At 57.5% G+C, this 22,422-nt stretch overlaps 1 protein-coding gene across 1 annotated transcript in view; it reads right to left on the bottom strand.

The window, feature by feature from the left end:
* The window catches only part of GUCY2D (guanylate cyclase 2D, retinal), a 70,445-nt gene that overhangs the window by 21,280 nt on the left and 26,743 nt on the right, over nt 1–22,422 (bottom strand). Inside the window, exons 2-8 of the mRNA XM_073326769.2 lie at nt 12,464–13,341; nt 10,311–10,612; nt 9,741–10,095; nt 4,953–5,037; nt 3,859–3,955; nt 3,219–3,326; nt 2,319–2,402 (exon numbers count right to left, since the gene is read on the bottom strand). Coding sequence (XP_073182870.1) covers nt 2,319–2,402; nt 3,219–3,326; nt 3,859–3,955; nt 4,953–5,037; nt 9,741–10,095; nt 10,311–10,612; nt 12,464–13,172 — 1,740 coding nt within the window. The 5' untranslated portion in view covers nt 13,173–13,341. The remainder of the gene's footprint in view (nt 1–2,318; nt 2,403–3,218; nt 3,327–3,858; nt 3,956–4,952; nt 5,038–9,740; nt 10,096–10,310; nt 10,613–12,463; nt 13,342–22,422) is intronic.

The raw sequence follows: 22,422 nt of genomic DNA, 5'->3' as shown, positions 1-22,422 counted from the left end.
TGATTTGAGGGCGAAACATTTGGGTGGGTTTTTTCCCATTGTGAAATGACTTTTCATTACTCGATCGTCAAAGAGAATTCAAACCAACCATGGAAAAAGTTCGGACTGAGCTGAACGAAACATTGGAATTCCTCGAGACAAGAGACTTCCAGCTGAAATGAAATCTATTTCAAAATTGGGTTTTGCCCTTCAAATTCTGAAATTTTGAAGGTGGAAAATGTACCCCCCTCAAAAAATTGTGTTTGATTCCCCCCCCCAAAAAAAATCTAAAAAAAAAATTAAAAAATTGCAAGACAGAAAATCCATTTCTGACCAACTCGATTCAAAACTCCCCGATTCACCAGCGCACTTCCGCACAGACTGAGTTCCGAGAGTCCCACTCAGATGGACGCGTAGCCAAAATCGGAGTGGAAAACACCAATCCTGCGTGGGACAGATTCATTGATAGGATCGGGGCCTCGGGACCCGAAAGACCAGAGCTGTTTTCGGCGGGGGGAAGGGTGGTCAGTAGTATACAGCTGAATAGCATTCATCACCATGTCTTTTTTGACAGGTTTCCATGCCCCATTCAGGGCTTATATCCCACCCTCCGTCCCCGTTTCCGTTGGTGTCGAAGTTCGGCGCCATCGGCCATTTGGAAAAAAAATTTTGATTATTTAATCTTTAAGCTCTCTCACGCTATTCTTTCAACCTTTTTCTCTAAACAAACAATCAAATGTATCAAAGCAGAAGCATGCAACACCCCCCCCCATTCAAACATAAAACATAATCAACAGGGTTTTTTTTCAAAATGGCCAATGGTGCCGAACTTCGACGCCAACGGAAACGGGGATGGAGGGTGGGATATAAACCCTAAATGGGGCTTGGAAACCTGTCCAAAAATATATGGTGATGAATGCTATCGAACTGTATACTACTGTGGTCAACCTGATGGATTCAAACCCCATTTTCCAGTACTTCAGGAGGCAGTAGGCACCATTTACCCAATTTTCCAGGGGTGTGTGAGTCGGGGGAAACTGAGGCATGGAGTAACTCAGCCCTTTCCCCAAGGGCTCACCACCGAACCAAGAATAGAACCCAGGCGTCCTGCCTCTTTGCTAACAGATTCTGCTTGACACAACTCAAACAAAGCAGGAGAAACAAAAAAACCTGGGGTATTTTTGGTAAGAAAACCCAAAATTTTAGAGCCAGAGTTCAAGGGTCACGGGGGGGGACTCATGGCAGGGTTACAAAACCCTCCCTTTCTTTATGGCTAAGAAACATGCCATTCGGTTTAGCACAGGGAGAAATTGTGTCCCACGCAAGAGTTTGAACGCATCTGGCTTCCAACCCCCTGAACTTTCGCCTGGAGCTGCAAAGCGGGATGGGATGTCCTCCACCCACGGGGTTATTCTGCCAAGGATGCCAGCTGGGGTTGATCTGAGGCCTCGTGTCAAAGAACAGAGATAAAATTCCAGGCTGTCCCGCTTGGCACAGAAAGAACAGGGCAATTCGGACAGCGGCCGTCAAAAATTCACCCATTTCCATACCCGGACTGGCCACTAGTGGGCAACAAAGAGTCACCCCTGGTGTTGGGAGAGTCCCCAGTGGGACTTCACATTGTCACACATCCCCGCCCGAACCCCGCTGCCAGGCGAGAGGAAATTGAGTCTCAGCCTCGAGGAGACCCCACTGGCCGATGGGTCAGCTGCTGAACGTGGGCTCAGGAGGGTTCCGATGTTGGTGGCACGCAGCTCCTGGAGTTGGGGATCATTACAAGAGGAACACAGCCCAGATCTGGGTCGGAGTCTGGGCAGCACCTGGCCCAACAAGGCCCAGATCTGGGTCTGAGTCCAGGCAGCGCCCGGCATGAGAGAGCCCGGCCCTCGATCGGGGTCTGGGCAGCGCCCGGCACAATGGGGCCCCGGTGAGCAGTAGCTGGCCCCGTAACACCAATAGTAAGAACCACTCCCCCTTCCCCGGGGTGCCCCCTACTGCATGCTGTGTGCATCGCGGGGAGAAATTCTCACTTCTCGCACCATTAAAAAAAAATCAAAATACCCTCCCCCGGCAAGGGGGATCCCCCTCTCCCTCCAGGGACAGGCAGATCCGACAGGCGGGTGATGCGGCTGATGAGGAGATTGGACCCAGGCCCGGCAGTGGTCTTACTGACTGAATGCCAGGTGACGGGGAAGTGGGGGGCGGCTACCAGGTGCCATAGCCGCTGCTTTCCCTCCTGTCCGTGGGAGAGGAGTGAAACCCGGGGGGCAGGGAGGGAAGAAGCTGAGGGGGAGGATGCGGGAGCCCAAAGGCAGTGCCTGGAGCCTTTGGCCGCTTACCTGCACGGCTGCCACTAGCCCTTGGTTGTTAAACAAAAGGAGGAGGAAGGGGACGTGGCTGTTGCATTTTTGCTTCTCATCTCCCTAAGGATGGCAGGAAGCAGCTGTCAATCATGTGGCCTGGCGGGGTGGGGGAGAGAGAAGCGGGGGCGAGGGGGGACACCCCGAATGCCGGCGGGGTCGGGAAAGGGGACGGAGGTGGAGGAGCAAGGGGGGATCCTGTTCAGATGGAGGAGGGGATGGATGGTGCTGGCGGGCAGGGTGGGAAGCACAGGTGTCCCAGGGGGGATGGCACGGCCAGGGGTGGTGGGAAGAGCCATCCCAGGGAGACACGGAGGGAGTGAAACCCAGGTGGATACTTACGCAGGGGGTATTTTCCCAGCAAGGGATATTTACCTGGCAGAGGGTGTCCTGGGGTAAATACCCAGTGCGGGACAATGCCCAGGGGGTATTTACCTCATGGGTGCACCTGCAGGACACTGCCCCGGGGGTATTTACCTGGTGGGAGCACTCAGGGGCTGTGCACAAGGGGCAATTATCTGGTGGGGGCACATGGGGGCAGTGCCCAGGGATATTAACCTGGAGGGGGCACCTAGGGGCAGTGCCCAGGGGGTATTTACCCAGTGGGGGGCCTGTGCCCTGAGGGCAGTGCCCAGGGGGTATTTAGCCAGTGAGGGGGGGTCTGTACCCTGGGGGCAGTGCCCAGGGAGTATTTAGCTGGTGGGGGGGGCCTGTGCCCTGAGGGCAGGGCCCAGGGGGTATTTAGCCAGTGAGAGGGGGATCTGTGCCCTGGGGGCTGTGCCCAGGGGGTATTTACCCGGTGGGGGGTCTGTGCCCTGGAGCCGGTGCAGAGGGAGGGGGTACCGGGGGGGCACCGGGGGGGGGCTGGGGGAAGGTTACCTCGGCGACAGCCATGTTGGTGTTGTCAGGGGCAGCTGCCAGGCTCTTGAAGCTCCTCATGTCAGAGACACTCTTCCCCGCCAGGCTGGTGCGGCTCTCGTCCATCTTCTGCCGGGGCCAAGGGCAGAGCATCAGCCTGGCTCTGGGAGGGGGCCTCTGACCCCCAGATCCCTTCCACCCACTGAACTCCCTTTGGCATCTCTGACCCCGACCTCTAGGGTGGGCATCTCTGACCCCTGACCTCTAGGGTGTGCCCCTCTGCCCCCCCCCAGGGAGCATGACCCCCCAGTTGGCATCTCTGACCCCAATCCCCCGGCCCTGGGGGTGTCTCTCCCTCTGACCCCGGGGGCGCAACTGCCCAATGTCCCTGACCCTGAGGCATGTCTGTGACCCCAGGAAACACGTCTGATCCCTCTGGCCCCTCTCCCCCAATGCCGTCACCATGGCCGTCCTACCTGACCTCCAACCCTCCTCCTGCTTCACCCCACCGTCCCAAACCCCTGACCCCAAGGACTCCCTACCCCTTCCGAAGACCCACTTCCCCAGCTCCGCCCCACCCATCACCCTGGACAGCCCCCGCCCCTTGGCCCCAGTGGGGTCCCCCCCCGCCGTCCTTTGCCCCCCACACTCTGCTTCTTACTTTGTTGCTGCTCTGGGTGTGGATGAAGGTCAAGTCGTCCATGGTCAGAATGATCTTGTTGGGCCCCTTCATCAGCTGGGCATGCAGGATCCGGCGCCTGCAGGGTGTGGAAACACAGATGCATGGGGTGCAAGCCCCGAAGTGTGTGGGGGGCATTGCACCTCCCCCCTGACTGCTGGGAAAGGATGTGGGGAGCCCAGCTTGGGAAATGGGAGGGGGGAACCTTGCTTGGGCTACCTCCCCTGCTGGGCACTGGAACATGGAAACACCAGATGACCCCCTGCCCCCCAGGATTAATTAAAAGGGGGAGTCTATGGAGATAGTAGGGCAGCAGGCATGCATGTGGGGCCTCCCCTGGCAACCTCTGCCTGCCAGTCCCAGGAAAAGCCAGGAGACGGCATGGTTGTCCATACAATTGTTAGCCCACAGCTAGCGATAAGGAACAAGGATCCAATATGGACGGGCTGGGACCCCACATGGCCGCCAATGACGCCATGAGCCCACAACGAGATGGGCCGGGACCCCACGTGGCTGCCAATGACGCCACGAGCCCACAATGGGATGGGCCGGGACTCCACATGGTCGCCAATGACACCATGAGCACACAACGAGATGGGCCGGGACCCCACGTGGCTGCCAATGACGCCACGAGCCCACAACGGGATGGGCCGGGACTCCACATGGTCGCCAATGACGCCACGAGCCCACAACGGGATGGGCCGGGACTTCACATGGTCACCAATGACGCCACGAGCCCACAACGGGATGGGCCGGGACCCCACGTGGCCGCCAATGACGCCATGAGCCCACAACGGGATGGGCCGGGACCCCACGTGGCCACCAATGACGCCATGAGCCCGCAACGGGATGGGCCGGGACCCCACGTGGCCGCCAATGACGCCATGAGCCCGCAACGGGATGGCCCGGGACCCCACGTGGCCGCCAATGATGCCATGAGCCCACAACGGGATGGGCCGGGACCCCACGTGGCCACCAATGACACCATGAGCCCACAACGGAATGGGTTGGGATCCAATTTAGCCGCCAATGACGCCATTAGCCCATAGCAGGAAGTTGCCCACCACAGCTCTCACCTGATGTAATAAGCAAGAACCGTTCCCCCAACAATCAAGCTGGAAACCAGGATGAAGAGCAGCAGGATGAAGCTGGGGTCCACCCCTACAGGGGAGGGACAGCAGGGGGGGTTAGCGATGGAGGGTGGGGAAGACCTCCAGGTCCCCCAGCCCCACTCAGGTTCAGCCCTCCCTCTCCCCTTGAAACCCACACAGGAATGCCCCCATTTCCTCTGCCCTCCGCTATCCCTTACAAGGGGTTTCCGGGGTCCGACCCTCTTCTTCTCCCCGTTCCAATACCCCAAAAAGGACTCCCCTCGTCTCCCCCAATCTCACCCATATGGACCCCTCCTCTTTCCCCATTTCTGCTCAGCAGAACTCCTCCTCTTTCCCCTCCTCCATCCCAAAAGGACCCCCCCTCACTCCCTGCCACCCCACGGATGGAAAGAGGGCAGGGGAAGGGGATTCTCTGACTATTGGCCACAGATCAAGTGGTCATGGGATAATGAAGGCTCCAGAACCAAGCCAGGAGGTCCCAGGGCAACCGTCAAGCATCAAACTGGGCAAATCTGTGGCCAGCTGAGGAATTCCCGGCCGGTGCAGAGCCATGAGTCGCCTGCTCCGAAAACACAGGCTCCAGCCAAAGGAAATTCTCCAGGAATAGGAGCAGTATGGGGTCTATGACACACAGGGGAGAGGCTCTGTGCCCAGCCAATAAAGGTCAGCTCAAAATAAAATAGCCAGCCCAGTGCATTCTTAGCGCACAGCGGGAAGTGCCAGGATCCAACATGGCCACCACTAAAGTCCTTCACCATGAACAGGAACTGGACAGAGACAGACAGTCTGAGGCATGTATGGAAATGGATGGATGTGCAAGGGGATGCATGATTGGACGGAGAGGTGAGTGGATGGACGGACAGATGGGTGGGTGTGAGGAGGGTGGGACAGACAAATGGATGGCTGGACAGACAGATGGATGGGTGGGTGAATGGATGGACAGATAGGTGGGCGCATATGGGAATGGGTAGATGGACAGACAGATGGGTAGATGTGCATGGGACGGATGGATGGATGGACAGATGGGGGGTTGTGCATGGGGTGGGATGGGTGGACAGATGCGTTTGCATGCAAAGGGGTGGAGGGAGGGATGGATGGATGGACAGACAGACAGGTGGGTTTATGTGGGGAGGGAGGTGGGTGGATGGGTGGGTGCGCGGGAGATGGATGGGAGGTTGTTGGGAGGGTGCACTTGGGGATAGATGGATAGACAGGTGGATGGACGGACAGACGGGTGGGTGGGTATACGTGAGGACGGATGGGTGGCTGGGCATGGGGATGGGTGGATGGACAGTTGGATGTGTGTGAAGATGGATGGATGAGTGGATGGATGTGCATGCAGAGAGATAGATGGACAGACGGATGGGTGGACGCACTCGAGAATCAATGGATAAAAGGACAGGTGGGTGCAGAGATGGTTGGGAAGGTGTGTGTGGGGACAGATGGCTGGACAGATGAGGGATGGACACACATGGGGACAGATGGCTGGATGGACAGACAGATGGGTGCATATGGGGACAGACAGATGGGTGGACAGATAGGTGGGTGGGGGCATGTGGGGACAGATGGACGGACAGATGGGAGTATGGGTGCATGTGGGAACAGATGGACAGATGAATGGGCATATGGGTGCATGAGGGGACAGAAAGTTGGACGGACAGGCGGACAGGGGCATGTGACATTATTGACATAACCTGTGATCATGTAGATCATTGTTGCAACCACTGTTATATATTTGCAGCAAATATTGTACAAAGATGGTCGTGTAAGGTGTCTATGGGAAGTTTATGATTTGCTGATTATGGTTATGCTGTCTCTGGGTGTGTATCATTCTTGTAGTTGAAGTTATGAATATTGGCTATGGACTTGTATCTCAGTGTGTTTTGATTCTAAGTAGCCTCAGCGAAGCATTTGTTCAGCTTCTTGAGAAGGGACTATTCTCAGTAAGTGCCCAGTCAAGAAACGCTTAACGGACAATGGACTTTGGGAGATGCCAATCCATATCTGAGCTTTCCTGGGAACATTCAAACTAACATGTAAACAATGGCGTCGGCCTAGCAGACTGAGTCATGAGGACACATGTGACTTGCCCATGTGATGCCAGACTCCATCTTGCTGCTGTGATCGTCCACAGGGCAGAGGATATAAAAAGCAGCTGCAGCTCCTCCATCTTGTCTTCAGTCCTGCTTCTTGCCTCTGGAGGGACTTGGCTACAAACTGAAGGTCTGAACCAGGGACTGAAAGCCCCATCCCAGCTGGGGATGTTCTCCAGAGATTGGATTTGAACCTGCAGTTTATTCCATCCCTGCTACAAGCCTGAACCAAGAACTTGGCCATTGCTCTATGGAATTAGAATCATAGAATCATAGAATATCAGGGTTGGAAGGGACCTCAGGAGGTCCTCTAGTCCAACCCCCTTCTCAAAGCAGGACCAATCCCCAACTAAATCATCCCAGCCAGGGCTTTCTCAAGCCTGACCTTAAAAATATCTAAGGAAGGAGATTCCACCACCTCCCTAGGTAACACATTCCAGTGTTTCACCACCCTCCTAGTGAAAAAGTTTTTCCTAATATCCAACCTAAACCTCCCCCACTGCAACTTGAGACCATTACTCCTCGTTCTGTCATCTGCTACCATTGAGAACAGTCTAGAGCCATCCTCTTTGGAATCCCCTTTCAGGTAGTTGAAAGCAGCTATCAAATCCCCCCTCATTCTTCTCTTCTGCAGACTAAACAATCCCAGTTGCCTTAGCCTCTCCTCATAAGTCATGTGTTCCAGTCCCCTAATCATTTTTGTTGCCCTCCACTGGACTCTTTTCAATTTTTCCACATCCTTCTTGTAGTGTGGGGCCCAAAACTGGACACAGTACTCCAGAGGAGGCCTCACCAATGTCGAATAGAGGGGAACGATCACGTCCCTCGATTTGCTGGCAATGCCCCTACGTATACATCCCAAAATGCCATTGGCCTTCTTGGCAACAAGGGCACACTGTTAACTCATATCCATATTAAATTGATTCCATTTAACCAGCTCTAGCTCTCATCTCTCTCTTTTTCCTTTTACGAATAAACCTTTAGATTCTAAAGGGTTGGCAATGGCGTGATTTGTGGGTAAGATCTGATTTGTATATTGACCTGGGTCTGGGGCTTGGTCCTTTGAGATCGAGGGAACCTTTTTTCTTTTACTGGGGTATTGGTTTTCATGACCATCTATCCCCATAATGAGTGGCACTGGTGGGGATACTGGGAAACCGGCGTGTCTAAGGGAATTGCTTGTGTGACTTGTGGTTAAGCCAGTGGGACAAAACCAAAGTCTGCTCTGTTTGGCTGGTTTGGTTTGCCTTGGTGTGCACAGAGACCCCAGCCTTGGGCTGTAACTGCCCTGCTTTAAGCAATTTGTCCTGAATTGGTATTCTCAGTTGGGTCCCACCAAAGCCAGCATCATTACAGGGCGCATGGGGACGGATGGCTGGATGAACGGGTGGAAGGGGGTGAGTGGGGACAGATGGGTTGGTACACATGGGAACGGATGGCTGAATGGATGAGGGGGTGGCGGGCATAGGAACAGATAGATAGATGGACAGGCAGGTGCACATGGGGACGGATGGATAGATGGACAGGTGGATGGGTGCACATGGGGACGGATGGCTGGACAGATAGGCGGATGAGTGCACATGGGGACGGACGGATAGACAGATGGGTGGGTGGGTGCGTGTGGGGCAGATGGATAAACGGACAGGGGGATGAGTGCGCATGGGGACGGATGGCTGGACAAGCGGGCATGCGTGGGAATGAATGGCTGGATGGACGGACAGGCGGATGGATGCGCGTGGGAACGGATGGCTGAACGGACGGACAAATGGGTGTGCGTAGGAACAGATGGCTGGATGGACGAGCGGATGGGTGCCCATGTGGACAGACGGCTGGAGGGACGGTGGAAGGGTGCGTGTAGGGAACATTGGCTGGACGGACAGGTGGTTGGTGCACTTGGGAATGCATGGCTGGACAGACAGGCAGATGCGTGCATGTGGGGACAGATGGCTGGACGGGCGGACGGGCGCACGTAGGGAAGACTGGCTGGACAGATAGGTGGGTTGGTGCACGTGGGAATGGATGGCTGGATGGACGGGCAGACTGGTGCGTGTGGGGACAGACGGAAAGACGGACGGGTGGATGGGTGCATAGGGATGGATGGTTGGATGGATGACCAGAGGGGTGTTCGTGGGGATGGATGGCTGGATGGATGGCCTGATGGGTGCTCATGGGGATGGATGGATAGACCAACAGGTGGATGGGTGCTCTTGCAGACAGATAGATAAATGGATGGTGGATGGGTGCACATGGGGATGGACAGTTGGACAAATAGGCGGATGGGTTTATGTGGGGATGGATGGACGGACAGACGGGCGGACGGGTGCGCATGGGGACAGATGGCTGGACGGACAGGCAGATGTGTATGCATGGGGACAGTTAGATGGACAGACAGGAGGGTGGGTTAGCACGGGGACGGATAAATAGATGGACAGGTAGATGGATACATGTCGGGACGGATCGCTGGATGGACGAGTGGATGGGTGCTTGTAGAGATGGACGGACGGGTGGATGGCTGCGCTTGGGGACAGATGGCTGGACAGAGAGACAGACAGGTGGGCATGCACGGGGTGGATGTCCAGCTAGACCGACAGACCAGACACGTGCAGGGAGGGACACATCGGGAGGCCAGAGGACAGACGGACAGACAGCGAGTGCTCACCCCCAGAACAGACAGATGTTGGGTCGAACCAGCAGCTCGAGTCGGTGCCGGGGCTGGCACTGTGGGGCCAGTGGATGGCATGCCCCACGTAGCGCAGCCCCTCGGGCCCCGTGGCCACGCTGTAGGTGGGCCAGAGGTGGTTCCCTTTGCCGTCCGTGTCAAGGATGATGTAGCTCACCACGGGGTCGCCATCCTCGTCTGCTGCCAGCGGCTGGCAGAAGCCGTCCAGTTGGAAGTCCCGCGCATGCTCGGCGACGCTGGAGCCCATCACCCAGCGGCCGGCCTGCTGTGTGCGCTCCACCGCCTTGGCCAGGTAGTAGATGGAGTTGTAGATGGTGCCGAAGAGCGGGTGCACCTGGGGGCAGCGGGGGGACGGGGTCAGGGGCAGCGGGTGGTGGGTTTTGGCACGCCCCCTCCAGCTGCCCAAGGGTGCTGTCTCCTCACTGGTCACATCTGTGCACCTCCAACCCGCCTCCCGCTTGGCCCTGGTCCCAACACCCCTGCCTCTCTGCCCGTCCCAGGGTCAAGACCAGCATCCTACGGCCTGTGCCCTCCGTGTCTGGTGCCCACCTGTGCGGGGTCCAGGTGAGCCGGCAACTCGTGCGCCCGCTGGGCGTCCTGGAAAGCCTCGCGGAAGCCGCGCTCGGGGGCGTCGATGGTGACGGTGAGCACGGCGTCGTAGGCCAGCCGCAGCTTGGTGTTATTGCCCAGCACGGGGTAGGGGGTCCGGCGGTAGGGCAGGCTGTATGTCAGCGCGTCGTAGGGGATGAAGATGAAGGTGCCGTCCGTCATGCGCAGGTCCTCGGCCTTCTCCAGCAGGAGGCGCTGCTCCTCCCCACCCAGCAGCACCGAGTGCATGCACATCACCACCACTGCGGGGGGCGGGGACATGGGGGGCAAGGGGACATAAGGGGGGAGGGGAGGAAGACGCACCAGAAGGCTGAAAAGTGCCCGACAGGTTAGAGCGGTGGGCAGAGCTGGCCCCCCCTCTGTCCCCCAGCCACCCACGGCTTGGGATCGGGCTTCCCCCTTGCACCAGGACTTCGGTGTTCCACCCGTCACCCCAAGAGTCCTCTGACTTCCCATCCCCGCACACCCTCTATTCCCCCCACGCCTCTGTCTCTCCATCCATCCATCCCCCACACACCTCTCCGTCTGTCCATTCATCCACCCCACACACCTCTCCGTCTGTCCGCCCATCCACCCCACACACCTCTCCGTCTGTCCGCCCGTCCATCCCACACACCTCTCCGTCTGTCCGCCCGTCCACCCCACACACCTCTCCGTCTGTCCGCCCGTCCACCCCACACACCTCTCCGTCTGTCCGCCCGTCCACCCCACACACCTCTCCGTCTGTCCGCCCGTCCATCCCACACACCTCTCCGTCTGTCCATTCATCCACCCCACACACCTCTCCGTCTGTCCGCCCGTCCACCCCACACACCTCTCCGTCTGTCCGCCCGTCCACCCCACACACCTCTCCGTCTGTCCGCCCATCCACCCCACACACCTCTCCGTCTGTCCGCCCGTCCACCCCACACACCTCTCCGTCTGTCCGCCCGTCCACCCCACACACCTCTCCGTCTGTCCGCCCGTCCACCCCACACAGCTCTCCGTCTGTCCGCCCGTCCACCCCACACAGCTCTCCGTCTGTCCACCCGTCCATCCCACACACCTCTCCGTCTGTCCATTCATCCACCCCACACACCTCTCCGTCTGTCCGCCCGTCCACCCCACACACCTCTCCGTCTGTCCATTCATCCACCCCACACACCTCTCCGTCTGTCCGCCCATCCATCCCACACACCTCTCCGTCTGTCCGCCCATCCATCCCACACACCTCTCCATCCTCAATCCATCCATCCCCCACACATACCTTTCCATCTGTCCATTCATCCATCTGTCCCACACACCCCTCCATCTGCCCATCCATCCGCACACCTCTCCGTCTGTCCATCCATCCATCCCCCGCACACCTCTTTATCCATCCATCCATCCCTCACACACAGCTCTCCATCCATCCATCTACCCCCCACACACACACACACGTCTCCATGTGTCCATCCATCCCCCACAGGCCCAATCATCCATCCACCCCGCCACGCCTCTCTCTGTCCGTCTGTCCATTCAACCACCCCACACACCTCTCTGTCTGTCCATCCATCCATCCCCCACACCTCTCTGTCCATCTACCCCCACACAAACATTCTTATGCCTTTATTTATCTACCCATTCCCCCTACATCTCTCTGCCCATCCATCCCCCTATACCCACACCCATCATCTCTATCTAGGCACCCAGCCCCTGGTAAATGCACACGTCTCCAGGCCAGCAGGGCTGGCCAGAGCCCAGGGGACCTCGCTGAGCCCTCCCACCATCGAACCCACAGCTTCCAGCTCAACCAGCGTGCCCCCTTGGCTGGGAAAGTCTCCCAGTGATGGGGCATTCTCCCTCCTTTGGCGGCTGATCCCCCTCCCGGGGCAACATGGACCCCTTATTTCCTGTCTGAATTTGTCCGGTTTCAGCTCCCAGATATTCCTGACTCAGAAATCCTGGCTCCTCTGCTCTAACCACTAGACCCCACTCCCTTCCTGGAAACAGGAGAGAACCCAGGAGTCCTGGCTCCCAGCCCCCCCTGCTCTAACCCACTAGACCCCTCTTCCCCTAACCTCCCAGAGGTGGGGAGAGAACCCAGGAGTCCTGCCCCTCTCCCACCGGTGTACCTCTGACGTTGTCGGCTCTCTGCACCCTCCGCAAGGCATTCCGGGCCCCGTCGGCCCCGGGCTCCATGGTGGTCACCACACCCACGGGCAAGCCGAACTCGCGCAGGGAGCTGGCCAGGCCCTGCCCCACCTCCACCCACAGGTCCTGCCGGGAGGTGACCACAGCCACGTGGGCCCAGCGGAAGAACTGGAGGACAGCGTAGAGGACGGCCGAGGCCCGGGGCAGGGGCCGGGCGAAGGTGCCCCACCGCTCGACCTCGGCGTCCCCGTTCAGGCAGGCCCAGGAGAAGACGGGCTTGTTCCAGGCCCGGCCCAGCGGTCCGGCCGCCCCGCAGGACCCTGGGTTGAGCGGCCCCACGAAGCCCGAGGCATAGCGCTCGGCCTTGACCAAGGCCACCAGCGCCTGGCTGGTCTGGCACTCCTCGTTCAGCAACACGTAGTCGAACCAGTAGCCCTGGTTCATGGTGGGGTCCTTGTTGAGCCGCCCCACGGCCAGCTTGGCGGCCACCTCGGGCAAGGCCTGGGCGAAGATGGGGTCGCAGGTCCAGGGCCCCATCACCCCCACCTTGAAGGTGGCAGGCTGGACCCAGGCGGGCCAGCCCAGGAGCAGGAGCCAGAGCAGGGGGGCCTGGGGCCGCCGGCGTCCCCACCTGGGGTGGTTGGAGAGGCGCAGCAGAAAGCTGTGGACACCGAACCAGGCGGGAGGCATGGTTCAAGGGAGCCTGGAGGGGACGGCTGCAAGGGGGGGAGAGGTCGCCGGGCTCTTTAGCCCCGTGGGGGCCAGGCCCCGGAGGCTCGGGTGTAAAGAGGTCTGGCCGCCACGCCCGACATCACGAGAGGGGAGGTCACTGCCGCCGGAGCTACGGGGAACGGTGCACCTGGAAGAGAGAGGAGACAGGTGTCAGAATGGGAGGCAGAGAGTGGGGGAGATGGGAGCCAGGACTCCTGGGTTCTCTCCCCGGCTCTGGGAGGGGAGTGGGGGCTGGTGGGTTAGAGCAGGGGGGGCTGGGAGCCAGAACTCCTGGGTTCTCTCCCCAGCTTGGGGGGGGGGGGTGGAGTGGGGGCTAGTGGTTCGCGCAGGGAGGCTGGGAGCCAGGATTCTCCCCCTGGCTCTGGGGAGGGGAGTGGGGAGTGAGGTGTACTGTACTGTCTTGCTACCCAACGGCAGCCATCTTACTGCCAGGGGCAGCCCTCTTGTTGTCAGCGGCAACCACCCTACTTCCAAGGGTGGACGTCTTGCGGCTAGGACCATCCATCTCACGGATGATGGAAACCATCTCGATGTCAACAGTGACCACAACGCCAACTACGGTGGCTGTATTGCCCACAACGGCAGCCATATTCTTAACGATGGTGGCCACCAGCCGTATTGTCACAAACGGCAGTCATAATGCTAACTATGGCGGTGGCCAATTGCCAAGGGACTGTGCATAAATTACACAACATTTAGTGGGTGGGTCCTGACTTGTGCGGGTTTGTTTCGGCATCGCAAAGCGTTACAAGGGGCGGGCGGCTCTTGAAAATCACCAGGAAAGCATGTTGCGTCAATGGCCATATGGTCACCATGCCAGCAATATGTTCGCTAATGGTGACCCTGTCGCCAACAACGGCCGCCAAACTGTTAACTGCAGCGGCCATGTTGCGAACAGTGGCAGCCATATTGCGAATGGCAGCCATATTGCAAACAGTGGCGGCCATATTGCGAACAGTGGCGGCCATATGGCGAATAACAGTAGACAAATTGTTAACAACGGCCATATTGCCAATATGCCAGCCATATGGTCACTAACAGTGGCCGTATTGCTAACAACGGTGGCCATATTGTGAACTGTAGACCTACTGTTAACGGCAGCCATATTTGTGAATAACAGCGGCCATACATGGCCACCAGGGGTGACTATAATGCTAACAATGGCAACCATCTTTCCAGGGCATGACCCCACAGCCTGTACCAGCCCGCCATGACCCTTGCCTTGACAGCAGGCAACCCCTGGCCCCTCGTCCCTCCTGCCCCACACGCATGGGGCCTTGCATGGCCCATTTCCATGGCAGGCCAAGCGGGAGGGGTCGCGGCGGGCGAGGACAGCTGTCCTGGCCTAAATCCACCTGATCTCATCAGCCTCGGCTGGTATTAGCCAAATCACGGCGACACGTGGCGCCCGGCACGTCCATAAACCTGCCCACTCCCCTCCCCCACCCCAATCCTAATCCCCCAGCTGAGCTAAACGGGGATTAACCCTTTGGCCCCAGCTGCCCAGTCGCATTAGGTGTGAAGCAGCCCAATGGCCCAGGGCAGCCACGTGTGAGCGCAGCTCCGGTGGCCCCAGCCTACATGTCGCCTGCCCCACGTGGATGGGCCGGAGCGGGGCGGGGGGGGGCTAGAAGAAGCCCTGGGCAAGGTGGGACAGGATGGAAGGAATGGATGGGTGGCCAGGGGAAGTCAGTGGTGACCTTGGTCCTCAGACGGTTCTCGGGCTAAGCAGGGAAGAGAGCCAGGGAGCGGGGCAGGGGGCTCAGCAGGGGGCGCTCTCCCCTGGCTGGCAGGGCTGGCCCCAGGGCGGGCAGGGAGCGGGGCAGGGGGCTCGGCAGGGGGTGCTCTCCCCTGGCTGGCAGGGCTGGCCCCAGGGCGGCGCTAGGGAGCGCTGGGGGGACAGGGAGTGGGGTGGGGGCTCGGCAGGGGGTGCTCTCCCCTGGCTGGCAGGGCTGGCCCCAGGGCGGGCAGGGAGCGGGGCAGGGGGCTCGGCAGGGGGTGCTCTCCCCTGGCTGGCAGGGCTGGCCCCAGGGCGGCGCTAGGGAGCACTGGGGGGACAGGGAGTGGGGTGGGGGCTCGGCAGGGGGTGCTCTCCCCTGGCTGGCAGGGCTGGCCCCAGGGCGGGCAGGGAGCGGGGTGGGGGGCTCGGCAGGGGGTGCTCTCCCCTGGCTGGCCGGGCTGGCCCCAGGGCGGCGCTAGGGAGCGCTGGGGGGACAGGGAGTGGGGTGGGGGCTCGGCAGGGGGTGCTCTCCCCTGGCTGGCCGGGCTGGCCCCAGGGCGGGCAGGGAGCGGGGTGGGGGCTCGGCAGGGGGTGCTCTCCCCTGGCTGGCAGGGCTGGCCCCAGGGCGGCGCTAGGGAGCGCTGGGGGGACAGAGAGCGGGGTGGGGGCTCGGCAGGGGGTGCTCTCCCCTGGCTGGCAGGGCTGGCCCCAGGGCGGCGCTAGGGAGCGCTGGGGGGACAGGGAGCGGGGTGGGGGCTCGGCAGGGGGTGCACTCCCGTGGCTGGCAGGGCTGGCCGCAGGGCGGGCAGGGAGTGGGGTGGGGGGCTCTGACTGACTACATGAGACGGGCCCAGATGAGCCCCACGGGGGAGCTGCGCCCTATGCTACAGAGGAAGCCATAACCCTGCCCCCCGCCATGGTCCCTGCCACTCTGACCCAGGGGGGGCAAATTCCTTCCCGGCCCAAATCAGGCGATTGGCTGGATCCTGAACCCGTGAGCGAGACCCACCAGCCAGGCTGCTGGCGAGAGGATGCTCCGAACCCCGCCCCATGTCCCAGCTGTGCCTCAGAGGAAGCAGGCCCACCAATGCATGAACAGGGCCAGGAGCCACCGGGGCAAGTACCCTTCCTGACCCTTGCAGGGGACCAACTGGGGCCCTGAAGCATGACTATTAGGAATGTGAGATCTAAACCGGGGGGAGAAGGGGGGACCCAGAGCCTGGCCAGCCCTGCCCCCGATCCTCATGAGCAACACCCTCGCTCAACCCCCTTCAGATATTTCTCCAGCTCTTTCGCAAAATGAATTAAGCCATTTGGCCCCCACAGCACCTCGTGGGAGGCTGTCCCATGCCCACGCATCTCCAGTGGGTAGAAACCTTCTGTTCTCCGGCATCCACTGATCCCTGGCCCACTGATCCCCCTTCGTTCTGGTACCAACATTGCCCTGGGGCTGGACTCCCACCGATGGATTTAGGTACAGCCACCACACCCCCCTCGCTGACTGCATCTCTGGCTGACAAGGCATGCTCAGCGAGACAGGCTCTCTGGCCCCCTGGGTATGCTCATGCGTCTTTCACCCTCCCCCCTGCCCCAAGTCATTCCCAGCTGGCGAGCCTCCAGCCCCATGGCCACACAGCCAGTCCTCACCAGGAGGCCAGCTGTGGTTTTTGCCACAGCCGGAGACGTTCGGCAGGCAGCCCTCTCCGCTCTCTGTGCATCTCACAATGCATTGCTCTGCTCTGGGAGACCCACCTGGATTTCCCAGCATGCCTTGCTCAGTGTAGGCTATATGCCAGCTGATGCATTTTGGGAGAACGGCCTGGATTTTCCCAGCATGCATTGCTCACTGTGGGTTACATGCCGGCTGATGCATTCTGGGAGAACTGCCTGGATTTTCCCAGCATGCATTGCTCACTGTGGGCTTCATACCGGCTGATGCATTCTGGGAGAATTCACCAGATTTTCCAGCATGCATTGCTCAGCGAGAGCTGCGCTTGTCATAAATGTTTTTCACCTAAAAAGTCTCTTTTCTTGAACTTTTCCCTCCGCCATTTTTGTTCCCTCTTGTCCCTTGCATCTCTTTCACTCATCTTTTCATCTAATAAAACAAAAAGGGCCTTGTTTTACTAATCCCTAAACCACTGCTCAGCTGCGGCTCTCCCGGTACTTTGGGGGTGAAACCAAGGCACAGCGCAGGGGGAAGCAGCTTCCCATGGGCAGCCAGCAGAGTCCAGGCGTTCGGAGTCCCTCTCCTGGTGACACAGTTGCATCCAATTCATCCTGGTTATAAAACAAATACTTTTTTTTTTTTAAATCCAGCCATTGGCCCTGTCTCCCAACCTCAAAGCAGCTCGTAGCATTGCCGACTGGTTCAGTCTCTCGGGGCAGAGACGGCTGGTACCTGCTAAGAGTAGGGGGGGGGGAGCACAATTTAAAGGTTGCCCCTGAACAGCTTGAGTCTCTCCCCGCCAGGCAGGTGCCCCCCTCTTACCCTCAGCGGCCCCCCTCTGCCACTCCTGGCTTGTGAGGGTGCTGCCCGTGGGAGCCAGCTGAGGTCACTCAATCAGGGTGAACTGCAAACAAAACGGGGCAGACCAACCCCGAATGCTGGTGGATATTCCAGGACTTAGATTTACCCAGCCAGCCCAAAACAGCTTCTGTAGCACGTCCTGGGTTACTCAGATGTCCAAACAACGCAGTTCCCTTAAAGTGATCCAGCCTCCGGCCTCCATCCAGACACACACGTCAAACATAGGATGATAAATTCTGAAAATCTTGTCTCATCATATCGAAGAACAGGTTCTCCTGACCCCAAAGGACCAAGCCCCAGACCCAGGTCAAATGGTAACTCAGATCTTACCCCAAATACATGCTTATAGTCAATTCTTGTTATCTAAGCTAAAATTTATTAAAAAGGAAAAGAGAGAGAGTTGGTTGAAAGATCTATGTACAGACAGACTTGAGTTCAATGCTTGAGGTTCAGACACAGAGCAGAGATGAGCTTGTAGTTGCCAAAAGACCTTTTAGAAATAGTCCAGAGGTTATAGTCCAATGTCCATGTTCAGGGTGACTCCAGTCTGTGACTGGGGATCTCCATCCTTATGGCTTAAGGTTTCCCCCTCTTGAAACCCAAAGCAGATCTGAGATGAAGGAGGATCCTGTTCCAAGGTTTTTAGACATTTTCTGCAGCCTTTTGGCCTGAGAAAACAATCGGCTTAACTTTCCTTCTCCCAAACATCATGGCAATTAGCACAGGGTAATTTATCCATTAAACAGTTCAGATACAGGTTACCACAACCTTCAAAGAGACATATAGACAATAAACCTATTTCACTCAAGTGTCTTCCTAAATGTTAATATTCCTTTTTTGATCTTTGAACCAAAGCTTAGCAATAGACAAGACTTGTTTGCTGACATTACAAGACCTGAGCGAACATCTCCCCTTCTATCTCTAACAATGCCGGCTGCATTGCAAAGCTCTATTTATTTACATCTCTTCCTAACCAGGCTTTAAAGTTCGGCCATGGGTCAGGTCAGTCTGAGAGTTAATTAACTCTTTCTGGCCCTGTCCCCTTATTACACGCATTACGTCACACAGCTGTTTCCTGCTGCCTGTCCCCATGGCCGCAGCTTGCATCTCGCCAGCTCCTGAAGCTGCCGCACAAGGTGAGGACCCAGCCAGCAAAAAACTGGCAGAAATCTGGGGGAGGGGGAAGGCCCCCACATGCGTCACTTCTGTCTTTGGGGACAGGGGTTCAAATCTCCCTCAAGGCTCCACGTTTCCGAGCATCTGCCTATTCAAGACAGATGTTGACAAATCGCCAAGGGTCCACCGTGCTTCCATTCCCAGCGCGACCGCTGCTGGAATCCTGTGCCCAGTTCTGGTGCCCACGGTTCCAGGAAGAGGCGGGTCAATTGGAGATGGAGTCTGGGAAGAGCCACGAGGGGGGCGGGTTAGTTCATGAAGTAACTGATCAATGGCTCCATGTCTAGTTGGCAGCTGGTATCAAGTGGAGTGCCCCAAGGGTCGGTCCTGGGGCCGGTTTTGTTCAATATCTTCATAAATGATCTGGAGGATGGTTGGATTGCACCCTCAGCAAGTTTGCAGATGACACTAAACTGGGAGGAGAGGTAGATAAGCTGGAGGGCAGGGATAGGATACAGAGGGCCCTAGACAAATTAGAGGATTAGGCCAAAAGAAATCTGATGAGGTTCAACAAGGACAAGTGCAGAGTCCTGGACTTAGGACGGAAGAATCCCAGGCACCGCTACAGACTAGGAACCGAATGGTTCGGCAGCAGTTCTGCAGAAAAGGACCTAGGGGTTACAGTGGACGAGAAGCTGGAGATGAGTCAACAGTGTGCCCTTGTTGCCAAGAAGGCCAATGGCATTTTGGGATGTATAAGTAGGGGCATTGTCAGCAGATCGAGGGATGTGATCATTCCCCTCTATTCGACATTGGTGAGACCTCATCTGGAGTACTGTGTCCAGTTTTGGGCCCCACACTACAAAAAGGATGCGGAAAAATTGGAAAGAGTCCAGTGGAGGGCAACAAAAATGATTAGGGGACTGGAACACATGACTTATGAGGAGAGGCTGAGGGAACAGGGATTGTTTAGTCTGCAGAAGAGAAGAATGAGGGGGGATTTGATAGCTGCTTTCAACTACCTGAAAGGGGGTTCCAAAGAGGATGGATCTAGACTGTTCTCAGTGGTAGCAGATGACAGAATGAGGAGTAATGGTCTCAAGTTGCAGTGGGGGAGGTTTAGGTTGGATAGTAGGAAAAACTTTTTCACTAGGAGGGTGGTGAAACACTGGAATGCGTTACCTAGGGAAGTGGTGGAATCTCCTTCCTTAGATATTTTTAAGGTCAGGCTTGACAAAGACCTGGCTGGGATGATTTAGTTGGGGATTGGTCCTGCTTTGAGCAGGGGGTTGGACTAGATACCTCCTGAGGTCCCTTCCAACCCTGATCTTCTAGGATTCTATGATTCTATGAATTGGTCATGAGATGGGTCCCTAGTATGGGTCCCTAGGATGGGTCCCTAGGAAGGGATGGGGAAGGAGGGTGGTTGGGAGGGACGGGGGTGAAATGGATAGCATAACCAAGAGATTATGACCTCCAAAACCTACTTGATGAATGAGGCTGGAACTGGAAGAGGTGACATCCAAAGGCTTTGAGACTACGGCAGCAGGTTCAGACTCCCAACCAAGCCATCAGCACGGGCACTGAGGGGATGTGGACAGCTGGGATGAAGTAGATGTGGCAGTAAGCCAGCTTCTTTTTGGCATCTCTGCGTCGGAGGCTCCAGTCGGCCACAAAAGTAGCCGAGTGAGGTGGGCGAGGTCTTTGCCTGTGACTCCTTCGGCGGGTGAAGGGAATTGTCCGTAGAGTCTGAAGATCATTTGCGATCTCTAGCAAAGCCAGAGAGCCGGAGCCAAGATGCTCGTTCCATCACAATCATGGTGAAAATGGACCAGGCTGGAGTTCCGGCAGCATCTACGAAGCCCTGCGAAGACGTCTGTGCCAAGAGTTGACCTTCACCCGGGATGGGCCTTAAAATCGGGCCTGGTGCTTTGGTGGCAAATCGTTAGTAAAGGTGTTAAATTCAGAGTTGCATTTTGACACAAGCGCCTGATTCGCTCTCCGGGATGATAATGTCACAGAGGAGTAGCTTTTCATAGACTCATCGAAGATCAGGATTGGAAGGGACCTCAGGAGGTATCTAGTCCAACCCCCTGCTCAAAGCAGGACGAATCCCCAACTAAATCATCCCAGCCAGGGCTTTGTCAAGCCAGGCCTTAAAAACCTCTAAGGAAGGAGATTCCACCACCTCCCTAGGGAACCCATTCCAGTGCTTCACCACCCTCCTAGTGAAATAGTGTTTCCTAATATCCAAACTAGACCTTCCCCACTGCAACGTGAGACCATTGCTTGGGACCAACTTGAGACCTTTGGCAACCAACAAGATCAAGACACTTCTGATCTTTGGTATAGGGAGTAACCTTAGCATGGTGCCACCTCCCAAGGTCATTAACGCCATCCACAACCAAGGAATTGGGAGTTAGGTGTGAGAATAAAAATTCCGGATCCTTCTTCGGGGATATGAGTATTTTTTGTTGGCTCATCAATAAATGCAAAGTAATGCACATGGGAAACCACAATCCCAACAGTGCATGCAAAGAGATGGGGTCTATTTTAGCAGTTGTGATGAAGCAAAGGGTTTTCTTGTTGTTTCCAATGGTTTGCACGCAGAGGGCGTTGGACTCAGCTTCCCTGGGTGTTACTGGTTGAACAAGGTGATGGGAGAGGGAGTTTGTTGTTACAGAGGGTCAGTGAATGGCCTGGAGAATGGAGACCCCAGTGACTGGTGACCTGGTGACCGGGAGGCCCAGCTCGGCACTCACAAGCCAGTTCCAGCCAGTAGGAGGACAATGGGCTGCGAAGAGAGGACCCCAGTGACCTGACCAGCAGGTTCCAGCCAGAGGAGAAACAAAGGATGGCTGAGAGAAGAGAAGGCCCAGGCGACCCTGTTTACCTGGACAGAAGACAAAGGACAGAGGCGGGATTTGGGGCCAGTGAGATCAGATGCCCGGGTGGGAAGCAGGGGGTCTTGGAACTGGAGAGAGGGAGCAGGCAGAGACCACCTGGATGCAGGAGAGACTGGGATGTGCAGTGCTGAGGGAGGCCAGGCTTGAGGGCCCGGAGAGTTTCCTGTGCTGGGCTCAGACGCTCAATAAACCCTCCTGTTTTATGCAGGTGGAGAGTTGCTCCAATCTGGAAAACAGGGGGGCATTATTCCCTCTGGGTGTGGAGGCTCCGGGGGTCCAGAGCCAGTGGACTCCCTGAGGGAGCCCATGGCAAGAAACAGATGTGCTAAGGCTCAGAGAGGTGCAGCTCCAGGAGGCAGAGAGGCTTAACCTCCGAGAGAGAGTGGACCCCCAAGAAGGGCTGTTGCACTGAAGGGGGTTCCCCCCAGGGACCGCACGGGGCCAGAAGTGGGCCTGACCTGTGGGTCCGTGACAACGTGGTAGCAGAGGATGGTTGGTGGCTGCACCCTGTGTGAGTGGCTTTGCAGTGAGTGGCCGCCAGCGATAAAACGAGGGAATTGAAGGAACCAGGGCGGAAATGGCCTAGAACCAGCTCCGTAAGAGGAACCTGGCACGTCTGGGCAAGGAGAGAGGGCTGAGCATGGGGAAGCTCACGAAGGAGCAGCTGATGGCTCAGCTTGTGGAGAACAACCAGTCTGAGGAACAGGCTCCAGAGCCCAGGGTGCCCGGAAAGCTGGGAAGGAGCCGTGGGGGAGGTCAGAGTAACAACCGGGAGTCTCTCAGACCCAACTCCCCAGTCAGCCCAGGGGGACCCCAGTCAGGTTTCTCCCTGGAGGAGCTGTGGAGACTGGAGCTGGAAGCGAAGGAGATGGAGATGGAGGAGCGGAGGCTGGTGGACCGTGCAGAACAGCGGAAGCACGAGTCAGAGTTGGAGGA

This window comes from Lepidochelys kempii, chromosome 28, assembly GCF_965140285.1.
Source record: "Lepidochelys kempii isolate rLepKem1 chromosome 28, rLepKem1.hap1, whole genome shotgun sequence".
Lineage (NCBI taxonomy): Eukaryota > Metazoa > Chordata > Testudines > Cheloniidae > Lepidochelys > Lepidochelys kempii.
Note: the sequence above shows the minus strand (reverse complement) of the source record. Positions and strands in the feature narration are given on the sequence as shown.